This window comes from Temnothorax longispinosus, chromosome 11 (genome assembly GCF_030848805.1).
Source record: "Temnothorax longispinosus isolate EJ_2023e chromosome 11, Tlon_JGU_v1, whole genome shotgun sequence".
NCBI classification, from domain to species: Eukaryota; Metazoa; Arthropoda; class Insecta; order Hymenoptera; family Formicidae; genus Temnothorax; species Temnothorax longispinosus.
This window is the reverse complement of record NC_092368.1, coordinates 5,107,886-5,132,666: the sequence shown is the minus strand read 5'-3', so window position 1 is coordinate 5,132,666 and position 24,781 is coordinate 5,107,886. Positions and strand designations below refer to the sequence as shown.

The 24,781-nt window shown below is 37.5% G+C and overlaps 1 protein-coding gene across 12 annotated transcripts in view; it reads right to left on the bottom strand.

The window, feature by feature from the left end:
* Positions 1 to 554: 554 nt before the first annotated feature.
* Positions 555 to 24,781, bottom strand: part of LOC139822428 (uncharacterized) — a 36,123-nt gene continuing 11,896 nt past the window's right edge. For 3 of the 12 annotated variants that reach the window (XM_071794106.1, XM_071794108.1, XM_071794110.1), the window contains 9 exons: positions 12,941 to 13,134; positions 12,522 to 12,609; positions 12,317 to 12,441; positions 11,997 to 12,126; positions 10,045 to 11,002; positions 9,551 to 9,654; positions 8,920 to 9,049; positions 8,762 to 8,839; positions 6,209 to 8,547 (listed from right to left, as the gene is read on the bottom strand). In XM_071794106.1, the coding sequence (XP_071650207.1) occupies positions 6,846 to 8,547; positions 8,762 to 8,839; positions 8,920 to 9,049; positions 9,551 to 9,654; positions 10,045 to 11,002; positions 11,997 to 12,126; positions 12,317 to 12,441; positions 12,522 to 12,609; positions 12,941 to 13,134 (3,509 nt within the window). In that variant the 3' untranslated portion in view covers positions 6,209 to 6,845. Of the gene's footprint in view, positions 2,241 to 2,787; positions 3,814 to 6,208; positions 8,548 to 8,761; positions 8,840 to 8,919; positions 9,050 to 9,550; positions 9,655 to 10,044; positions 11,003 to 11,996; positions 12,127 to 12,316; positions 12,442 to 12,521; positions 12,610 to 12,940; positions 13,135 to 16,685; positions 16,995 to 20,124; positions 20,363 to 24,781 lie in introns of those variants that run through there. The other 9 variants (XM_071794109.1, XM_071794111.1, XM_071794115.1 and 6 more) reach the window with 9 other exon arrangements.

Sequence of the window (24,781 nt, the reverse complement as noted above, 5' to 3'; positions counted from 1 at the left end):
TTTATCATTCATATTTCATTAATTCACAATTCAGATTTCACGACAGAGCTCTTAATTAATTTTTTTATATGCCAGATATCTCGCCAGATATTTTTATGCATGTATGTGTATTCTAATTTTTTTTTTCAAACGCTTCTCATATTCTACGCGACGCATAAAATTGTGAACGGAATTTTATTCTGAATTCCAACACGAAACGTAAAATATAGTCTAAAGTGGGCTTTAAGTTCGTAATTTTGCGGCACGTGTGTGCCGATCTGTCATTTATTGGCGATTTCTTGAGACTTTTTATCGTTCAAATTCGTTCGTTGGGTAAACTCGCAAGAAATGCCGAGTGCAAACAGTAACTACGTGCAGTCGTACCTATTTCGTGTTTCTTTCTCTGTCGCAATGTGCGTGTGATTAATGTCGGGAATGTGCAAAATGTCACAAAGTCTCATCAATCATTCCACGGGGTTTGGTCAATCATATCACGAGATTTGGTTAACTATGTCACGAAGAGTAATGTAAGTACATATTTCATATGTGATCAATCACGTAATCAATACGAGAAATTGATTATGAACGATCCCTTTTTATTTGACGATAAATTTATTTAGTTATAATATTCTCTTTTTTGATAATTTATTTTATTAATTAATATAAACATTTTTATTGTAATAATATACAAAACGCTCGCAAAATCTTAAATTACGTTATGAAATAATTATTACTTTCGATTGGCAACGCGCTGGGTTAACTCTTTTCGACTCTTTGTACCACAACTAGTGATTACTAAGTTGTAATAACTACATTCACTCCAATTTACAGATGGCTTCAATTTTGCAAAAAAAAATCTGCAAGTAAAGTTTAATAATATGTACATATTTTTAGAGAATTTATTCTTATTTCTTGAATCGTCTTTTTTAAACTTAAGAATATTATTTTGGAAATTAACGTTTTTTTATAATACAAATCAGGATAGAAAGGGTTAACCTGGTTTCTCGTCTCGAACACGATACTCGCAATGCTTTCTTTGGCTATCAACGTGTCGTGTCGCGATGCCATTTGGCACGAATTTCATTACATCTCTATGTAAAGCTATCTTCTTGTTATCACTCGCGAGAAGTTCATTTACTTTATCATGTTAACGTACAACGTTTCAAAATCAATTTACGCTAAGAAACTATTACCTTTTGATGCAGACATTAACGTATCCTTGTCGTTCGCAAGGATAGCAACGCTGGCGATTTTATAAATGTAAATTAACTTTTAATTAAGTAACAATTAACTTCTTTTATAAATGCCGTCCTTAAAGTACACATTCGACTCGATTTTGCGTGAAGTCATAGCTGTACATTTCCATTCGGTTCGAAAATGCGCAAAATCCTATACGTACACAAAATCATTTACAAATATACAAAATTGATTGGCGACGAATCAACGATACATTCCGTCTTTGTTTAAAGCGACTTGTCGCCGTAATTCTAATAACTGCCATTTGCCATTGAACCCCACAATAATTATCATATTTACACTTACTTTTACATTTACTTAACTATTCAACTTCCAATTAAACTTTTTGACTTGATTTTATCGTATAAACTCGCACTGAGCCGTGGTTTTCTTGGTGATATATTTTCGATCGCGCAATTTCCAATCTCTGTTTTCCGTATATATGTACGAAATTGATTTCACGGCCGCAACTTCCCACGCTGTCTATATATCTCGTAAATACCAGAATACCGCAATGTTTATTACACATTCACGGTATAAACTCGCATTGAGCCGTGGTTTTCTTAGCGATACATTTTCGACCGCGCAATTTCCAAATCTCTGTTTTTCGTATATATGTACAAAATTGATTTCACGGCCGCAACTTGCGCCATGCTGTCTATCTCGCGAATACCAGAATACCGCAACGTTTATTACTACACATTTACAGGAAGATATACTATTTAATTTCTTTTCTGCATTTGTTCCCAAAATATAATGTTCGATTTGAGCTTGCCGGGTGAAATCACGGCAGTGTCGTTGCCCTCCTGTTTCGATCGCACGACTTCCGTTCGATTCGTCGGTCGCTCTTCTATTAATGACCGGCTGACCGGCGGCGACGTCAGTTTTCCAGGCATTTGACGCAGCCCTTCGCGAAATTCTCTCGAAAGAGATCTGGCTGTCAAACTGTGCATCTGCCTGGGCGTTTCGACTATCTGTACCTCGGGGGTGAACGATCTGTCCTTGGCATCATCTACTTTTGCCACCTGCCAGACAGAAAATCGATGTGACTCAATATGACAAATTATTGACGTATATGATATACGTATGATATTTATTTGAAAAAATGCTCTGCATTAATTCTAAAGCTTCCGTGGTTAAAAATGCAAAAATATTGATAAAAAATTTATTTGAAAGTATCTGTATCATGAATATATTATTCAAATTAATATTAATCTATTTAATATGACATTGTATTTTTTGGAACCGTACTACAATTTAATTTAGTAACGCTTGTCAGTTAAGTAACGTGACCGACAAATTTATACGATAAATGAAACATTCAGAACAAGAGTGAAACCAGATCGTAGTTAAAAAAACAATTTATATAGACATTTTTCTACTCTTAAAGTTTTCCTATTTCTAAAATAAATCCGTCTATTTAATTAGTTAGCCATTTACATGTCATTCATTTTTACAAATTATGGACGCATATATCAATCTTGCTCCGAACAAATGCACCGGGACTCGATATCAATTCGAGATCTATCTGAAATCTAAACGAAGTAAAATGACTATTTCATCGTTAGTTACCGAAGCTCTGATTATTTTCGCGGGCACGGCAGTCTCTATTTCGGAAGTCTGTCGCCTGCCGAACGCTTCCGCGAGTCTTTTCACCGAGGGCATCGCTCGCGACTCGTCGTCGTCCGTCTCCCCAGACTCAGCCTTAGTCCTGATATATATATCCTCGAAAGATCTGTCGACGTCGGGCGGAATCTCGTCGTAATCGTTCAGCAACGAAATATCGTCCCCGATGATCGCGTCGCGTTTCTCCGTCGTCGCGCTTTCCTCCGCGAGATCCAGCAAATTCTTGGCGGTCAGCTCATCCTGAGTGTCGTTCACGTAAACCGGATTCGCGTAATAGCACACGTCGTCAGCGACGTTCGGCATCGATTTGGCGGATGTCAGCCGCGAGTTCATTTCCTCGACCTCGTCCCGTAGCTCGTTGAGTCCCCCCGAGCTTTTCGCGAAATCCCAGCCGAGTGATCTCGGCGTGTCGTTCAGGTGTCCTTTATACGCGCGTCTCGTTAGGTTCGACTTGGCGTTGTTCCGCAACGGCTGATCCTGCAGCTGATTGTTGGAGCGAGCACGACGCAAGCCGTCCTGGTAGCCGAAGGAACTCAGGTCCAGTCTGTTCACCATTCTCTGCTGCCGGGTAGGCATCTTCTGATGATCCGAGAACTCGTTCGCGAAACCGTACGCTTTCAGATCGATCCTGCGAACTATTCGCTCCTTATCGTCCTTGCGCTCGGTTTCGACGCTCTGCTCCTGATTGTTGAGCTTGGCGTTAATCTCATTTTTGCTGTTCTTCCTTTGGTTCTCCAGGATGTCGTCTGCGCGTTGATCCTTCCACGTCGTCTTATCGGGCGCGTTTGTCTCGCTTCTGACTTTTTGATGGTCGCCGACGTCGACGGGAGCACGCGATATCACGGCACGATTATTCGTTTCGGGATTAATTACCTCGGCGTTGTTCCTGTGCCACGACGCCGACGTCTTCGTATCTTTATCACTTTGCAGGACCGAAATACCATCGTTGATCTCCTTGGACGCAGATTCTTCCTAGAACACACGAAGAATCGATTGATGTTAATGATCTAATATAGGATTCGTTTGACAACTGTATTCCAGTTTACGTTGTCTCTTGAATTTTTATTATTCTTTCTTTCATTTATTCTGGCATGCTGCGAAGAGTCACAGAATTCCTATTTTCTGTTGCCTTTCTTTTTTTCCCTCGTTATAGAACTTTCATACGATTAATATTATTGTCTCATGTAGTAACAATGTTCTGTAAAATAAATTTAATTTTCTAACGCAGTAATAATATTGGTGATATTAATAATATTATATACAAATGCTTGTGTATATTTCATGATATTAGTAAGAATTTTTTAAATATTGTGGTTAGCGTGATCTTTACATGATCTGTAACTGAATCATCATCGATTTTAGAAGAAGTGAATGACAATATTAATATTAATCATATGAACGCTTTTTTGCTTAATACATACCAGTCGCAATTTTATTAATAGATTTTTTCTGTTTTTTTTTGTCACGTGTAAGTTTCAGCTCTCAATATCAAATGTGTGGATACCTGATTTTGATAAAAAGATTTTTGAACTTTTTGAGTGTCATTGAGAAAAGAGTATCATAACACAATTTACCGCGCCACGTTTGAGAATACCAAAGTTTTGGGCGTTACTTATTTACATAAATTTAAATTTTGGAAGAGAAGCGCGGACTAATATGTTTTAAGTTCAGCCATGCATATCCGTATTATTATCGTCGTGCGATCAAGAAGCTTTCTTGATAGTGTATTTGTGTAACCTATGTTCCAGATATTAATTGTGCAATATTATTTGTTAATGTGATTACACATAAAGATTAACAGTATCATTTGCAATTATTACTGTAAAGCATTATTCTTGGTGAGATGAGGGAATTTTTGAATATCTATAAAACATGTCAGATTTAATGAATCTCCCGATATCAGTTCATTACAGTTAGCACAGGTTTAAAAGAATTATATATTAAATACACAAAATTTTGCAAGTAACACAAGTAATATATATTATATATATATTAATTGCTGTTTAGTTGGGGGAAATTAGCGGGAAATAAGTAACAAACGAGAAATATTAAGGTTTACAGACGAGCGCATAGATATAATTATTTGTTAGTCATCGCACACGCATATAAATAGGTAGTACTTACCGATTAAAATATTCTCTTTCGCAGCTCGTAATTGCGGAATTGATTTCGTTGTGTTAATGCGAATCGAGCAGTATCTCACGAGATACATCGAGAACGTGTAGATGCTAATTAGATTGCATTCTTTGTGCAATTTGTATAAGCGTGATGCGTGCATTTCGAGTGGTAAATAACTCGGGTTCAATTGTCTATTGAAGATATATTTTGGATTCACATCTTTACTTTAAGAGAAATAGATAAAAGTGAAATTTACATACTATATAACACACTCGATCTTTTCTTTAATTTCGAAATGTTTTTATACGGGCATGTCTTTAATTGCGTGAAATTTACGCAGAACTATTTTGTATCGTCTCATCTAATAATTCTAAATTTTATCTTATTAATGTTTAATACATAATTATCATTTACAACTTCTAGGACAATGAAGCTCTTTTTGTAATACAATTCTCAAAAATAATTTATTCGTGCCCATAGTCGTCATTTTCCATTATACTGAAAATCTAATCTAAAAATCGTGTGTTACTCTTTTAAATATATGCGAGATATGAAAAAATTAAGAATAAGCTATTACACTAATAACATAATATAAATAATATGTAGTTTAAATACATTTTGATATTTGACGTCAAAGATGAAGTCTAAAATGGACTCGCACATGGGTTGTAAACTCCTGGGCAATAATTTTTAGAAATTGAAATTAATATCAAGTAGCAACCATCACCTGTAAGTTTCATGCAGAAAATATGATCAATTTTTTGATTGGTCAATTAAATTAGTTGAGATCTTCGTATCAATATAAAATATGTACAGGATTATCCGTGTTAGATAAATGTCTTCTTCGAGAATTTCGACAATTTTAAATCTCTATTGAACAATCAAGTATAATTTACATGAAAAAAATCATCAAATAGAAAATATATATAAATATATTATAAGTTTTTTCATGCAAATTAATTATCTAATTAAATAAATAATTATATATTTTTTTAAATACCTTCCGATGAGATCATTTTGTGTACTTTTTATATTATAATAACGGTAATAAATAACAGTAATGATAAATATTAATTCTGATTATGTAAGTCAATTATTAGAAATTTACATGCAAAAATTTATTTATTAATTTTGCTTTTTGCGTTTTGTTTTGGATTAAGAACGATCTCGCGTAATAAACGTAACGAAATGCAGATAATTAATCAGAAATCTGTTAAGGAGCGGGAGGTCAGCATTATCGTGATACACATTTTAGATTTTTATGCACCCGTATTTATTTGCCACTTGCAAACCACTTAACGTTGTATAAATATGGACTTTCAATCATTAATCCTGTATATGACACTTAATATTAGCGCATCGCGCCATGGCACTATATTATTTCGAAGAATATGGCCACGGAGTTACGATATTGGCACGAATGCACATTCGCATTCTCTCAGGTACATTATTGCACCGGAAAAAATTACATTAACTATATATTTATATAACAATTATCAAATAATTCTTAATGAATCTCTAACCGTTAACTAAATCCACCAATTATATCGCTCGCATTCTGAATTTCTAAGATTCGCGTCGTCTCAGAATATGTAGAATGTCGTTTCCTCTTCACTTCATTTGAAACACAATAGTGATACCCATAATGATCAATTCATTTTGAAGCACGTTATCTCTTACTTTCTCGTATCAATCGTGATAAGAATTTTAGAGAAGTAAAATAAGAGAATTTGAGATAATATGACTGTAAATATCTCTAAAATTATTTCTGTTGAAATTCTTCGTATTTCTTTTACGACATTACTTCATGGCAATCATGTCACAATTACTAGCATCGTGTACATTCTCTTCTTATTCCATTTTTAAGTCAGCCTTTCTCCTTATCATCACCATATCGTGACGTCGGTCAAACTTCTTACATACAACTTCTTGCATCGTCCCTTATCATCGCCTTTCCCTTCTTGCCGAGATTCCTCCGAGCTTTCTAGATTCCTTTCAACATTCCTGGTTACCGATTTTCCTAACTTTCCATTGTTAACGTCTTCAAGGACTTCCCGATGCCTTCCAGGTCTTGTTCCTCTTCCTCGCGCTGCGACATTGTCATCGTTGAACGCGCACGCTGTCCGTCTTCGCGAGACATCCTTCAGGAACTTGTTCATTATAATTTCGTCGGAGGCACAATCGATCTCATCCTGCCACTCATCGTTCTCGTTCGGCAAAGACCAGACGGAAGGTGAATTTATGTTCTTCTTACGAATTAGATTCCTGCGTTTCGTCATAGAGCTCATTCTGAAAGCACTCGTTCGATTTCTGTTGCGTCCAATTTGAGCGTATCCCGTAGATAACCGATCATTCGTAACGTCGTTTTTCTCGTCCTGCCAGTCGCTTTCCTCAAAAGTTGAGCTCGTCGAGTGTTCGAAGCTAGCGAATCCTTCGAAACTCGTAGAACGATTCAAGTTTGTCGGCTGATCGCAACTTTCTGAATTGACGTTAGGATGTATTTCGAGGTTTGCCGATTTTTCCGTTTCGACGAAATCGCGGCCGTCTTCAGTGCTGGGAATAACAGACGCAGCTTCTGGTAGAATCGGTCTCAGTCGGATCCTCCTGTAGTTCGGAATCCTTCTGCTGTCGATCTTCCTACTCCTCTTGATTCCGCCGAAGGTCTGAAACTTCAATCTCGCAAACTCCGGGCTGCGATCGTCGAACGGATCGCGATCATCCTCCAGCGAGGCCGATTCGTCTTCGAAATCATCGTCGAGTTCCTCCGTCTTCCTCGGCCGGAATCTGATGCCACCGAACGTATGGTATTTGTATCCGCTGGTGGTCCAGAACTTCCTGCCACCGACCGACGATATCTGGCCGTTATCGCCCGGACGATCGTTATCCGTCACCCGATACAACCGTCGCCAGCGATCGCGTTCGCTGCTCTCCGAATCGCGAGAGCCGATCGAGCACATCCCGGAGTCGTGGTCGCCCGGGTCGCGATCGTCCCCGTCGCCTGGTGAACCCGCGCGATTGTCGTACCGCGGTACTATCGGCTCTTCGCGATCGTCCCAAGGCTGATTCCAGTCTGTCGGTACTGACTTCCGAGAGTCCGTGCCGATCTCCAGGTTTTCCGCCAGAACGTAATTGTCCTCCTCTTTCTCAAAAATAGCTCCTACATTCGACTCCACGGAATTCTTAAATCCTCGATCATCTCTCGCGTCTTCTCTCGTGCTTTCCCTTTCCTCGGGGTACATCATTCGTACGTCGTTTCCTACGAGATTCTCGGCTCGCTCGCCGTCACCGTGGCGCGATCGATCGCTCGCGGACTCCAGATGCAGGAGAGGGTTGATCGCGAAGTGCGGACTGGCGCGGGGGTCGCGGCAGCATCGTCTAGGAAGGCTGCCGCGCAGCGAAGCGGCTTCGAATTGCTCGAGCTCGTCATGACTCACCTGTCGTTCGTGTTGCTCGTCGCCGGCGCAGCTCGATCGCTGGGACAGCGAGCTGCTGGGTCTGCTCGACATCGAGGACATCGCCGATTTAGCCTGTTCCTGCCGTTCCCCACTAGCCACCTTGGATTGGTTGATGTAGTAATCCCTGCCGAATCTATACAGAAAAATCGAGTTATTAGCGTCACGGAGCTCTACATTGAAGAATTGTCAGCACTTGTGATTCTTTTTTTATTTCTGCCTTTCTTAATCATTTAATATTTCAGGTAAACTTTAGCCAAAAACTTTAGAGAGAAAATTAAGAGAAATAACTTGTTTAATTTTTTAAATGTATTGTCTTATATTATTTCAAAGAAATTAATGAAAGTTACCGTTTAATGTCCGGTCGACTGGCTGTCAGGAGCGTCTCCAGATTCACTTCGTTCAGCTTCGTTAACTCATAATGGGTTCTAAACAGAATGAAAAATCAAGTTAAGAGCTTCGCGGCTACAATAAGATGTTCGTGAAATTTCTCATGCGATTCTCTTACCCTGGCATGTCCGAATTTTTCGAATATTGTCTCTCCAAGCATCGCTTTCGTATGCTCTCCTCGCTATAGGGATTGTTTTCGATCGGCGGCGCATTTTCCCACTTTTTGTGCTCGCGTTCCGCTATTGTGCCTGTCCAATACATTTATTCACCGTCATATCCGCGATATGCTTATCATGATACATGAATATTTCATTATATTCGTGAATCTTTCCGCTTTTTATTGCAGAACATTGAAATTTTGTTTGAAGGATAATTTATTAAGATTTTGTTTTTTATACTTTAAAGAAACAAATCCAATTAATATACCATCCCTCGCTTTATGTGACTTTTTGAAGTTATAAAATTTTTACTCCTCTTACACATGTTCGATTTTTGTTATATATTATTATATTATATAATCATTTCTTCGTGTATGCATGTATATGTTTTATTATTCTCTCTATATAAAATTTATATTTAATATTAGTAAATTATTTTGTACATAATTTTACATCAGCAAGGTAAAGTGGAATTTCTTTTGTCCTTTTATAAAACCAAAAAATACGAAGATATATGAGGAATTTCAGCGCGTGATGTATATATTGCGTATGTATAAGTTTTTTATCGTGGAGAGACAAGAGTAAAGTTACCTGGTCGTGGAGGGGCGCTTAATGGATCATTTTCGCTCATCACGTCGGCGTGATTCTCATCGATCGTTGCATAAGACAATTGGACTCCGGTTTCTGAACGTTCGCTGCATAAAGTCGAAAAAGAATTATGAGAGAGGCATACCGTGTTGCGACGAAACTATGAAAAGAATTATGCAGCAGGATACGGAACTCATGCAATACCGAGTTGCGTAGGAAACTCGAACTATCATTATCGCTTATTACGCGTTTATTTCGAAACCTGAGCGGAGTTTCGCTTCATTCATATTTACTATATATCCTTACAAATATACAAAAACAAACACTAAAAGAATAGAAATCACAGATAAAGATAAATTTAAATAATATATATTTTACATGTATATAAATTTAATTTAAAACAAGTTTAAAATACATGAGCTATAATTCTATTCTTTTTACCTTAAAGTCATAAAATCATAGATAATAGAAAAGATATTTCGAGATTCCTATTATACCTTTTTAGTTCTTTGATCGAATTGTTCTCCAATTTTCCGGGCTGTTCGTCCGTCGTTTTTCTCGTTTCATCGATGGTCTCGCTCTCTCCAGAGCAAACCTCGACTTTCGTCAAACTGTCTAAATGTCTCTGGATTGCCGTGTCGTAATGTTCGGTATATTCGCTCTCTCGTTGCTCTTCATTTTCGTCGGCAACGTTTTCCCCTCGATCGCTCCTCTCACTCGATTTCTCAGATTGCACCTTTACTTCCTTTTGCGCAGAACTTTCCACCGCGGTCGCAATCGTCCTTTCGCCGCGCTCGGCTGTATCCTTATGCTTCTCTTTGGTTTTGTCTCCTTTTGCCACCGTTGTCAACGCAAATAAACTTTCATTTCGATTGCTTTCGTCATCTTTACGTTTGTTTATTTTCTTCTCCGAAATTTCCGAAGATTTCAGGAGTTCTTCGTGATTCTTTCCGCCTCGACACTCGGAAATAGTCACGTTATTTTCAGTTTTCGCTTGGCAGGTATCAACCTCATCCTTTTCGAATTGTTGCGTCGTAGTTGCTCCTTCCTGATTGCTTTTTGTTTGATTATTTGTCGCGTCGCATTCGGAGATCCTGGGGGTCCTCGGAATCACGTTGTTGATCGCCTCCATCAGTTCCTTTTCGATCTCTTCGTCAGATTTTGTAGAGGAGCATTCGGATAGGTCGGACGTGTCCTCGGCATCCCGGTCGCCGATCAGAGCCTTGTAATACGCGTTAGAGCTCGGGACCAACATAGCGACCGCGTCCGGCTGCGACCGGGAAGTCTTTTTCTTCTGAAACAACCAATTGTCCTCCCAGGACTCGATGGGCGAGACTATATCTATCGTGCGACCAACGGCGTGACGTTTTGTCCTGACCGGTGAATATTCGTTGCGATTTAAATCCGAAGAATCCGACGATGAAGATGGCGATGGCGAAGGTAATTCCCGTGGAGCTATTACAATAAAATTCAGAATGAATATTAAATAGAAAAAACAAGGCAATAAACGAGCATTAAAGGATGTTTAAAAACATATAATTAATTGGTATATATACATAGAACGGAACGTTTCAACTTCACTGAGTCTTCTTCAGCCGTGGTAATTAATTAACATGTAGAATTCGTTGTCGATGCATCTACGAAGTCAAAGTCAGAAATGAAACGTAGTCAGTGAAATTACGTAATTGATTCTTCGTTCGGAGGCGAGAATAAATCGGGTCCGGTCCATAATTGTTCTCAGAATGTGTGGTCAGAATATAAAAAGGTTTTTCTGTAAAGATCGTGTATAACTGAGATTTATTCTCGCCTCCGAACGAAGAATCAATTACGTAATTTCACTGATTACATTTCATTTCTGACTTTGACTTCGTAGATGCATCGACATAGACTCAGTATGTATTCGTTAGACAATCGAATGGTGATGTGGCTCGATAGGCTTAAGAATTTTATAATAGTATTGTAACACGACGAATTCTACATGTTAATTAATTACCACGGCTGAAGAAGACTCAGTGAAGTCGAAACATTCCGTTCTATGTATATATACCAATTAATTATATGTTTTTAAACATCCTTTAATGCTCATTTGTTGGCCTTGTTTTTTCTATTTAATTTTCAATTTATACGAGCGTAGTTACTTTTTATTTATTTATCAGAATGAATAATTACTGCGTGCGATAAAGTTATAGATTGTTTTATGCTAGAAACAGTCATGAGACACTATATTATTTTTAACATCTTTTTTTAAAGATAAGGATATCAGAAGGATTTAAACAATTGTCCAAGTATTGAAATATTCTTCTTAAATTGAGAGCGATCACATGAGTTAAACAATTTTTATTTTGAAGTGTTATTGTATTGTACGAGGCAACTCTATTTTACACATAGACGATTCCATACATTTTTTAAATATGTAAATGATATTTGAAGTGAAAGTCGAGATACTCACGGTCAACGATATCCATCCCATACTCTGGAAATGGTACGCGCCGGGTGCATCCTAATGTCAAGGCGTCGTTGTCTCGAAGTTCGTCATCGTCCGACGTGATCGTGGTTACTTCCTCTATCCTTTCTTCCATCTGTTAACAGGAAACGGTCTCCCTTAGTGAGCATACGAGATGCGATTATATTTTATTATATTGACTATTACGTTAAAGAATTTAAATTTGATATGCAAATTTCACGTTTATCTTTCGTTGCACTTGGTAGCGCTATACGTTTCGCATTGCGAGAATATGCAAATGCGATGATCGTAATCGGCATCCGTACCGTAAAGGACACCGGTTTCCGACGATCTTCATTCCGCCTGATCGCCGCGCTATGATCGCCGTTGCACGTGAGACGCTCGGACGCGTAACTCGTTGCATCTTCCTCAAGGCCATGCTCGTTCTCGTCTGAAAAAGGAACATTATCTTCGTAAATATGACTTTTCCACACTTCATGCGCGATAATACGTTAAGTAAATCCTACGTACTTGCGGTATATTTCGCTTTAGGCGAATCTGTGTCGTGCAGAACGTTGCTATTGCCGTCAACCCGTTCCCTTTGGTATCTTTCGATGACCTAAAATGCGCATAATAAATTCGGTCATATTTAATTTAAGTACAGCGCTTTTATTGGCGGCGATGAATTTTTAATTAGTAAAAAATTAATATAAGAAACATATAGTGCGCATCTTAATTTTGTATAGCCGATTCGAACATGATACAGATTATAAATAATATTTAACGTATATGGAGAATATAAAAATTTATCTCATTATAATTAGTTTTAGAATATAATATATTTTTTAAATTATTTGTTCAAAAAATTTTGAAGATATTGTGTGTTATTCATAGTTAATTGAGGTAGTCTATCGCTTTCTTAGATTTCAAATTGTCTGGTGCATACAAACAACCTTATTAAGTATCGCGGTAGCAAGGAGATCCTCGTAATTATTATCCGCGACGGCGCGTCCTTCTGGAGGATGCTCTGGAACATCCGCGGACGCGCTCAATCCTGGTAATTTCCGGGCTTCCTCGACGGCTCGCTCGACGATCTCTCTGAGCGCCGCGTGCGCCATAGCTGGCGGATCCGTAGATGGTTTGTCTAGAACATTAAGTCGGAAAATTGTCAAGATCAACATTGTCATCGCGGTGATCGATGATGAGAATATATTTTCTGCTAGTCATAACGTCTGCAATTACTATACGAATGCGACATAGAAGTACAGAAGGGGCCAATTGTACCGTTAAGTTCGATATATTAATTTAATATTACATTTTATAATATTACTCTCTTCGCGTTCATCAACTTTTCTGTAATAATTATAAACTAAAATATCTCTAAGAACTTTTTAATTATCAAAAGCTTGTACACCGATTTTGTTGAATTAACCGCAGACTTCGATGCGGATAATGTTTTCTCCAATTTAATCTTATCAACTATATTCATTATTAATACAAAAGAGAGAACATATGTAAAGGCACCTCATTCGAGAAACACGAAATTCTCGTTCGATTAAGACATTAATGGTTTTTTAGAACTATTTTGTATCGTTTACTCCCACTGGTCCCGAATGTCGTGTTAAGTCACGTTCGTTTGGCGGCTCCATGGATCGATCGCGGTTTCCGCGGAGTGACTGTCTGACACTCTATCGTAAACGATCGAGCGCACCTTACGAACAGTTATAGCAAAACGGGGTATAGCCCGTATAGCAAGCGCGAGTCGCGCTGCACTTTCTTCGGCATGATCGAGTCATGGCGAGATAACGGCGATACAGCCGGCACTCGCCATGAATACCGGCCGCTTCTTCGCCGTAATTTCTCCGACGCGACCTTGCCGCCGATGATGCATCCTTATGGCCACTCCTCTCGTCGACGACTCTCACGACTTCATCCCATCCCTCCGTCTTTTTCTCTCTCTCTCTTTCTCTCTTCTCCTTTTGCGTATCTTGTTCGCCGCGGATCGCGGCCGCCAGGTGAAATTCACCGACCTCCTGAACTCTTTCCGCGGGAAATTCCGCGAGGTCCGCAATTTTTGCTCCGTCTACATTTTCACATCGGATTCTGGACAGCCAACGCTAATAACGATCTCAATTCGATAGGATTCTAAATTATTTGAGTGTGTGTTTTTAGAATTTTAGATTCTGCATGATGTTTATTTATCAATTTGAATGAATAACTTGCATGAACTTTAACTGGTTGATCTTTAGAAGGATATTTTCATAAATTTTGAAAATTTTGAAAATTAACAGAAAAATGTTTTGTCAATGTCAATATATTCCAAACAGATTTTATCTCGTGGGAACTTAGCAAGTTTTCGTCCGAGAACTGAAAAATCAATTTAAAAGAGTTTTTTATTTTTTGTTCCTGTTATTTCAAGTATTAATGATTATTATTGGAACTTTTAAATGACTTATTCAAGTTTTCATGAGATAAAAAATGAGATAATCTTTTATTTAAAAAAAAATTCAATAAAATATAGTGCAGGAAATTTTTATTGAAAAGATATACGTGTTGTGTGTTGTTCGCGACATCTCATATAGAAGATTAATAATCCTCAAGCACAACACTGGGCTATTTGCAAATAAACACATCGCGTGTGCGCGAACGTCCCTCTTCTCTTTTTTCTTCTCTCTCTCTCTCTCTCTTTCTTTCTCTTTCTCAGTATAACACTCGTGTCTCGCACTCGTGTTTCACACAACCACTTCTTGCATACATACAGTCGAGGATCTACCTTGTCGAGGACATCCAGCCTTGATCTCGCGCCGTAGAAGGTGAAGGCCGGCTACAGAGGTATTTTGCGCGCGATCCGGCCGCCTTAAACATTAGTCGTATTATTAGCCGGCATGTAGAAGAAGTTTCTTCAGCGGGCAAAATCGTCTTTTCTCTCGACAAGTATTAATGGAGCGATAGAGCCAGTAACACCGCGCCACTGGCCTTCGATCGATCTTTCACTTTCCTCGTACGATTATATCAAACGACGTGTCGCGGTAGCGTGACGTACAGGAATAATAATTGCGGATAATTAATCCATGATAATCGAGTCTTCCTGCTGTGACCGATTGGCTGGAAGAAATCGAAGAGGTTCGATCGCTTCACGTGATATGTAATTTAACGTACGATTTATATATGGAAAGAAAGATGTCAACGCAACCTTCGACATCACTGACACACGATAAATCAAAATTGCTAACGCAACATAGAAATCTTAATGTAGCTCGAGAATCTGCATAAATTCTCCATCCGACAAGTTTTCATTTTACCGGCTTGCTGTCGACTCTGTGTATAGCTTTCCTCGCGTTAGGAATAACAGATTTAACTTTGGCTGGGAATCATTGTAGGATATAACGAACGGCTTCGGAATTTACCGTTCGCTTTATTTTACGAGCATCGAATTTAAGAACACCAACGATGCGTCGGCTTTCTCATGACGCAACGTCAATTACCGCGCTATCGAAACGTTGCTCTGTAAAGTGAAAATTTGGTTTACAAATAAATGCCTTTCCCATTTACACGCGAATAATTCGACAGATAAACTCTGTTTGACGGCGTAACGAGCGTGCTTTACGTGGGAAACTCATTCCTGTCGGAGAAATTCAACGTTCATTCAGCACGACGACACCTCAGTGCGCGCGCGAGAATCTCGTGTTAAAAGTCTGGATAACGGAAGTCGTAAAACCGTTGCGCCAAGGCATTTCCCCTTTTTCGCCTTCTGTCGATCACGACGTTATAAATGGTCGATCGCGCTCGGAGATCTTAAGATGAGGTTACTGGACCAGTTTTGCGCGCAGAGAGAACGGCGATATCTCGCGAGAGGATGCGCGTCGCGAGAACGACGGCGTGTTTTCGTGCGAAAGTTCGGGGGGGGGGGGGGCTACTGATATACAATGAATGAGAAATAAAAATTCGTATACGTTCAGAGGTGCCTCAGTGGGAATAACACGCGGGTTGGAATGAGAAAGTGGAATATAATATGATATTAAAATAGAATATGTACATGAAGAAGAATGAAAAGTGTGGAAGTAAATATTAAATATCTCTTTCTCCTGCAATTTTTGTCATTTGCTGTCTATTTGGTAGCAAAATAGAAAATAAAGAATTAAATAATTAAATATACAGAATAAATGCGGCGTTTCTCTATTTACAAAAATTTATGGAGAAGTAAGGTGTCTCTTGCTTTTCTCTAAATATAGATTCCAATATATTATATATAGTAATGTATCATATACTGGATATATTACTTGTGATAATATTATATGTCACGTTATTACTGTCTTTACTTTGCAACAAGTGATGATCATTGCTGTTATTCGTTTATCTATGTCGGATTGTTCAGAGATAAGAAGATAAGAAATCAGAGTTATTTGCGGCGAAAAGTATACTTGTACGACGTACTTTCATTGTAACGTTGATAAAACATGTTATGATAGCAAAAATGGATGAAATACGTACAGATATATGAGTAATTCTTTTTAACATTGAATGATTCGGTAGAGTTAATTCTGATTTTTTTTTATTAAGATGAAAATTGCAATCAGTTTTATTTGACTCAATTTCGATCATTTTTCGAACATTTTTAATTATGTGTTGTGTATTAATTTTTTCTCTATTTCTAAACCGTATTTATGGAAAGGGATGATTAGCACAGATATTTACCATTTTTCCTTGTGATCAGAACGTAGACGAAATAGGCGACGATCAGACCACCGATCAACGTCAACATTTCTTCGGCCGACTGCAGTTGCATTAACTGCACCTTTCACATCGTATCATCGGCTAATGCGATTATTCTGTCCCTCCTTTCTATTCTTTCCGTCTTCCTCTCGCACTTCCTCGCCAAAGTTCAGAACTGACAAGTCGGACACTTAGCACACATGCGTATATACGTTTATCAGCGAGGTTGAAATTTACTCGTTAGACATCACCATTCTTCGCGAGCGTTACAAGTACCTTCGATAAGAATAACTAGGACTCATCTTACGTAACTCGCAATTTATAGAATTATTTCGAAGTCGGAATGTAAATTGCGCTTTGCCCTAATCCCCTGAAAAATGTGACGATGCTCCTCCTCGTAATGAAAATAGTCTAAATTCTGAAGAAATAGCCCACACATTCCACGAATGCGAATCCACAGAGACAATTTTAACGTTGGATTATTCCTATGTAATCAAAATGCATATTTCTTTTTATTTTTATGATTATAGTTTAAAAGATATTGCCGTATATCTTTCGGTTTTAAGATAAAACCATAAAATATATTTTACATCCGTTTAGAATCTATATGTCAAGATAATTTTAATATTTATTACGTCTGTAATCATGTTTTTTCTGACTTGTTTAAAACACCGCTATATTTTTTAGTTGTAGAAAGTTATAAAATAGATCTCGTATCTATTTAAAAGTTATCGTGTATCTATACGTGAAGATAATTTTAACGTTTATTACCTCTGTAATCGAGATAGCATTTTCATTTATTTCTATAAATAGTTTAAAATATATCGTCATATTTCTCGGTTTTAGGCCATAAAATAGATCTCGCATCCATTTGAAAGTTATCGTGTATCAGGTATCTATAGCGATAATCTTTTTTTTTTAAAGATATGATACTTTAATGATACATGTTGTTTATTGCATTATGCATTGAAGATCATAAGTCGGAGTGAATATGGAATCACCGAAGAGTTCGTGGGTCAAGTTTTTATATAGCTCGTGCATGACACGTCTTCGACGAATTTCACGAAATATTTGTACACTCGCGCAATGGCGTCAGTTTTTTCCTTTTTCTTTCTCGAACGAGCGGTTTTTAAGTTCTCATTTGCATAGCAAATGCTGAAGTAATGAACCGTGGCGACGTCAACATTCGAACTTTAAGATTCCTTCTGAGCACACGTTTCTACTTTTTCTAAAGGTGACGCGGTTGAAGGCTACATGACAAACATCGTGATCGAGCATATCACGTTTTCCGCGTGTATGATTTTATTTCGTATATCAACTGGATGCACCTTGCACGGAAGTATTATGTAACAACTTTAGTGTATTCCGATTTACAGATTGCTCGGTTTATTTTACAGCCAATATTTACTTATATATATTTCCCTGTAATATTTAAAATGAAACACGTGAGTTTTACGTCAGGTAGTAATAGGCACTTGTGAAATATTTTACGCGATACAGGTGTATATAAGTGTTACGAATCGATGGGCGGAGCATCGTCGCATCTTTCAAAAATATATGTGTCACGAATGGAACGCTCATAAATCGGTTAATTCTGAAATTTTGACATTTCTGCGTAATTTGCATAATGATTGTTTCGACGGGCAACGTTGAAAGCGCTCGAAAGTTGTCATGATCATTTCTCGGTTTAAAAGTATCTCGTTTGTTCAGTTGTGTCATGCGGTTGATAAAAGACCGTCACGCGTGACGATAACGAGAGCTCAATAAGATCGTCCTCTTTTTTTTTGACACGCGAGAATCCTTTCGTTCTGTGTCATAGCATTTACTGGAATCTATTCGCTAGATATTATTATTTATATGTAAGGGACAAGAATAAAATACTTTATTTCGTAAAGGCGTGTTAATTAAACGAGTCATATCAAGTAGAAAAACGTCTTCTAGAAAAACATAATTCATAATTATGAAGTAAATTGTAAACGTGAATTAGCAAAAAGAGAACTTCTAGGAATTTTTTTGATAGTGACTTTTTTGGCAATAAAAGAATTGAAAATGCTGACGCGATCATAATTACGATAAATAATTAGAAAAAAAACTGAAATAAAAAACGACAGCTTGTGTTGAGTAATGTGATTTATCGCTCGATTAACGATGTGTCTCGCATGAATCTTTGGACTAATTAACTAATAAACAGAATTTATATTTTTCAAACGTCATGTAGATTCCATATTAAACGACATAAATCAAAGAAATAACTTTGCTCCTCGAGCTAGCAGACTTTTTATAACATTAAAAATATATTTGCTTGAAATATTAAATACAAGGCTCGATTAATCGAGGAAAATGATTGGGGCTAAACGCAAAAAGACAGCAAATTGTATGCTCTTATTTTAACTTGATCTTGACGTATAAATTTCGAACGTTGTAAGGATTTTTTTCCGTTTGCGGTGCAAAAACAAAGTCATTTATCAGAATAATTGCGTGCGAGACGAGATCAAAAGTGGCGGTGAATGCCCAGACTTCAAGGTCTTTGAATCGATTTCTCGAACGTGAGAAGATCTGTGCTTCTTTTGCTTCCGCGACTGGTATCGCCTCTTATCGCTCCACCGTAATTAGTGTCGACCTTGATATTTTAGTATAACGAAAGAACTCTAACGCGCGAGCTATGAGCGCATTTTTTTCGCGAATCATCAAGGAGAGATCAATTTTATCTCTCCCGAGCTTTTCGCACGATATGCAACACAATTACGCGACCGCTAAATATTAGACACCGCAATTACCGTTTTCTTATTTTCATCTACCTTGAAAAAATAGGTAATGGCATGAAAATGAAATAACAGGAATCCATTCTGTAAAATTGTACGTTTAATGTCTGAGGCCTTTAAAGATAAATTCGTGAACATTTCTAAATTAAATTAAACTAATTAAAACTTTATATATACATACATTTTTTAATAATTAGATAATGTAATAATAATAAAATAATTTCGAATTAATGAAAAGAAGTTAATTGTTCAATACTTCGAATTTTTCAAATTTTATTACGCAATCGGCAGATTTATAGAGAGCTTATTAAAATTTGTGCAGTGAAATTTTAAATTGATTCTATACTATTCAACATGTGTATAGGTTTGTTTCTCTTCTCCCCTCTCTTTCTCTTATCTCTCTCTTTCTCTCCCCGGAGAAGTTATTAGGAATGGAAAGGATGTCAAAGTGCTTTCCCTCTTCCCCCGGATTAGAAATTCAATTTCACACAATAGACTCCTGTCATTCTCTGTCAATTCACTTATTTCTAGAACTCGTGTCAGCATTTTCATTAATCAGAACGTCACCGATGTTTATATCAATCGTGAGCGAAGCCGAACGAACGTAATCATCCGAGGTTAAAGTTCTCCCTATTACGCGTCCGTCAAAGACATCTCACCGTTCCCTTCTCACGTTGTTTCTCGCGGCACATTCCTCACGTTTCGCGCATCCCTGTTTCCTACCGTCGCATATCCTATACCTTCTATTTCGCGGTCGTCCTTTAATCGCGCGCCGCGCGCGGAATTTCACACGCGCGTTCTCGCACCGCTCGCCCGCTCGCGACTGAGACACGCGTCACGCACGTCTCGCCGTCGCCGTCGTCGTCGCTCGTCCTCGTCCACCTGTGCACGATGTGTACGACCTATGGCTTCCTCATAGTGGGGAGCCTGTGGTCGCTTTTGCGAGAGAACGCGCGTCTATCACGATAATCGCGCGCCGCCGGATTGGGTCCCGCTTTGTGGGACCACGGCGGCCCGCATTCGCACGCGCGGCGCGCGCGTTTAACGCCTAATCATAGTCGTTTAGTCTCGAAATTAACCCGGTAGTAATCTTTAATACTTCCGCGGTTTATTCGAATTTGATACGTCGATGTTATCCCCGGAATACTATACCGGATGAAGAAAACGTTTGCCCGAAAAATATTATGTCTTTTATGGTTTTATAATAATAGAATTTTCTAATATGTGCATTTATATTTAATAAATTAGAAAAAGCTAAAAACACGGATCGTCTTGTTAATTAGTTTCTAATAAAATTATTTACTTTAAGTGTTTTTACTTATTTCTAATAATGCCATAATTCTGAAATTAGCAATATTTTAGGGTTAAGAATTTATATGTGAAAATCATCAACGAATATTCTTTTCACATTAAAATATTGATCGTATGACACTCGCGATATTCTGAAAAATATAGAATTTTAATGTCTGTTTCTTTCAAAATATTTATTCACACTTTTAACTTTTTCGACAAAGCTTTAGCAATGAAAGTTTGCAATTATTACTACGACGTACCGCGCGAACTTAAGTTTGCGAAGCCACACGACTTACCCAGAGAATTGGAGCGATGTGTTGAAGCGATATATCGGTCGTTCGCGCTCGCCACGTTATGTGGTCTCGTCTAAGGCGCGTTATCGCGTGCATACGCGGCTCAGTCATGCGAACGGTGTCTTTTTCAGCTCTCTTTCAGGTGGAACCAGAAGAGAGTTCGCTCGACCGCGCGACAAGATGTAAAAGTCGCTCGGGTTACGCGAGACTCGATCTCGTACCGTTTCAACCGCGCGGGGCAAGTTGGAATCGATACAAGTTTTGTTACGACATCGACGGTCCAAATTAGCGATTTTAATTCCGTAAATTCCGCGGCGCCGGCTAACCGGCACTATTAGTTGATCGTAGCCTACGTAAATGTCATTTGGATTTGCGGAAGAGTCGTGGAACTCGTTTCCCTTATCCGCGAACGCGCTCGCCTGGATACTTTTACTTCGTACAGCTGTATGAATTTTCCTACGGATTTATCTATCAGATTTACTCCACGAGCTGTGCAAAGGTACTTTATAAAGGTAATTAGTCATCGCAAAACTACAAGGACTTTTTATAAAACTGGTATGTGAAACATTTTGTGACAATCATGAGTAAGCGATGTGTAGCCAGCTTCGTCGGCGCTATTTATATGTTCTTCAACCGAGTTAGGCACGTCGACTTGATGATTATTATTCGAAGAACATTGCAATTATTCGTCATTTCCTTCATGGCTTCCTTCCTAGCGAATCGGCTAATCAAAAATCTATCCTTCGTAAGAAATTACGATGATTCATTCGTAGGAAAAAACATTACGTTGTAAGATTTATTGTGATTTGTTCGCATTTTTGACTGCTCGTTATCATTCATGTATATCAATCAGTGAACGAATCTTTTTTGTCACAAATTATATCGATTCAGAAGAATTAGTTGCATATCTCAAAATTTCTCGTTTCATAATCATCAGTTAAATTCTGAAATTTTAGAAAGTATAATAAACGGGAAGATATATTGTTTTCCAACATAGTTTTGCAGCAAGAAAATTGTTTTATATGTATAAACGTCTAATTATTTCTTTAAAAAGAAAATGCAATTTTGTTGCTGTCACAGAATTTTTCATTTAAAACGTAACCAATATCTGTAATAAATTAGGTAATGTGTTAAACGTTTTCCTTTTAATTTTAAAATATGAAATGCAGCAAAGAAAGATTTTTTTTTGAAAGTCTGTCTTATAGACATATGTTATGAATTATAAACATATTTTGATTGCTCTCGTGACCAACATCGTTGTTGGCATTAGTATGAAGAACCGAAGAAAGGAAGAGTTGAACGACTCAAAAAGTGGACTTGAAAGCTGCTGATCGCCATTTAACAGCGAATTCCCAATGGCGAAAGTTGATGCTTCGACTTCGGCGACTTAACTTGAAACTTCGGCAGCAATCTAATTTTCTGTCGAAGAGTCGAAGACTTACAGATAGAAAATATCTACTATACGTTAATTCTTAACTGACTAATATTAAATTTCAGTAGTGTCAAGATATATGGGAATTTATCTTTAAGTTAATAAAGAATTTTCTTGGCCAAGTCGAAGCTAAGATGTCCAAGTTGGAGTTTCAATTTTCGCTATCGAGAATTTGTTGTTAAATGAGGATTAGTTCCTTGATCTAGTTCCTACGTTGTTTCTTCTTTTCTTTAAGTATGCATTAAATGACTGTTGACTCTGCGACTGGCCGCAAAAGTTATCGGAATATGTTTATGATTTATAACAAGGTAGACTTTTGAAGACTAGTCTTTTTCTTCAAAGTCCATATTCGATATGATGCCTTTCAAACCGGAGTGAAGGTTCGTGAAAGCGGCGGAACAGTGTTTTAGTTTGTAGTTAATATATAATTAAGCGTTTATATCTATGTAAAATGTTCCTATAAGTATAAAATTATATTGGAAAGATATTTATTAATACGATAAAAATAGACTGATTTATTATAGATAATTATCTATGCAAACCGATTTATACTTATATTTATCCGAAAAATTTACATCGCTTTGATCAAAATACAAAATTAATTATGTTGTATTAAACAATATTAGATATAAAGAATTATATTATCTGATTGATATATATTTAAAAATATTAGATTATATGATACCGCTTGCGCTTGTGAGATTGTGCGCAGGCCAGATGCTTTGAAGAGAACACGACGTCGCGGTACAGGGTGCACAATCTATCGAGTTCTCGCTGAACTACGTATACACATATCACAGTGTCTCAAATTTTTTAAAATGTCGTAGATAAATCCCTTTTTCTTAAACAATGTAAGATACGCGATATCACATCAGTTATTTTTAAATAACGCATTAGATAGCGGCAAAATATCATATATGATATTTTACCGCTAATAATACGTTATTTCTCGAAGGAGATATTATTTTTCCTATTATTGTGACATTTAGCTGCATTATGCAAGAAACTTCCGCAAATTCCAATCTCTAAGTGCAATCGTTACATTTTCCTTACTATCATATACAAAATAACAAAATCGATTTAATTATATACTTACTTTACGTTTGTTACGACACACGTAACATTATACAATAGAATTAATAAAATCGAAGAATTTTATTCAAGTAAAAATTTTTTTGACGGATACAAAAAAATAGAAAACTTTTTCTCGCGTATACTCAGAAGATTTATCTATTCGCGATGTCGAGATCTTCGATTTTCGAACTCCCGTCGATAATGAATTCGTCGGAATGAATCCACTTTCGCTGCGACGGACGGAGGACTGTCTTCATTTTCGCGTTTGAATACTTTTAACGGGATCGGCTTGCCGTGGGAAAATAAAATTGTGTGGAATGAGCCAAATGAGGACGCTACGATAATTACGAGCGCCGGTAGTGTCTTTTACGTAATCGCGCGCCGTCAAGATGTCGCGAGTATAATGATAAAATGCCTGGAGAATGACGACCGGTGGAGCGGAGCGGCGCGCATTGTCTTCGTCGGGAAGGCATTATCACGGGCGGCAGTTAATAACCGGTGTACGTCATCGTGGTAAGATATTACATCGGGTCGATCTCAAGACTCATCCGCGAATTGCACATGCGGTGTCTCATTCTTACCGCGTTGAAAAATCCAATAATTAGTATTTCTTGAACCAATTTGAAAATTGAATTGGACTTCAATGAAAATCATCGAGCAGTGATAGTCGTGTAAGTCATGATTTTTAAATTATTTAATTAAACTTATTAAACGTTCGCTTTATATTTTTCTAATTAAAAGATCATGAAAATATTGGAAGTGGAGACATTCGCAGCCTTAAAAAATCTGTTCATATCTACGAGTTTGCAAATAATAGTGCATTTGTGTGATTTATAATAATATGATGAACTTGTATTTAAGATAATGCAATAATTATTATTGGATTATTTTTGGTTAAAAAAAAACACCGTCTAAAGGAACACGCTCTTTATTTATAAATATGCTGCGAGAAGTTGAAATTGCGCGAGACTCATCGAGATATTTTCTTTAGCAGTGTTAGCGTGAAATAAGCACCGAAGACAATAATTAACGCGTGTCGGCGAGGTCGGAATGTAAATGCATGTAGAAATACAGGTCATGGTACATATTCATACAGACTTCAAGATTTTGATATTGCACGAAATTAAATATATATATTCTTTCTTTTATAATAATGAGAGAGTGCATCTATAAAGCGACTGGTTTTATAAGTCATAAAATAAAAAGAAACGAGAGAGGAAACAG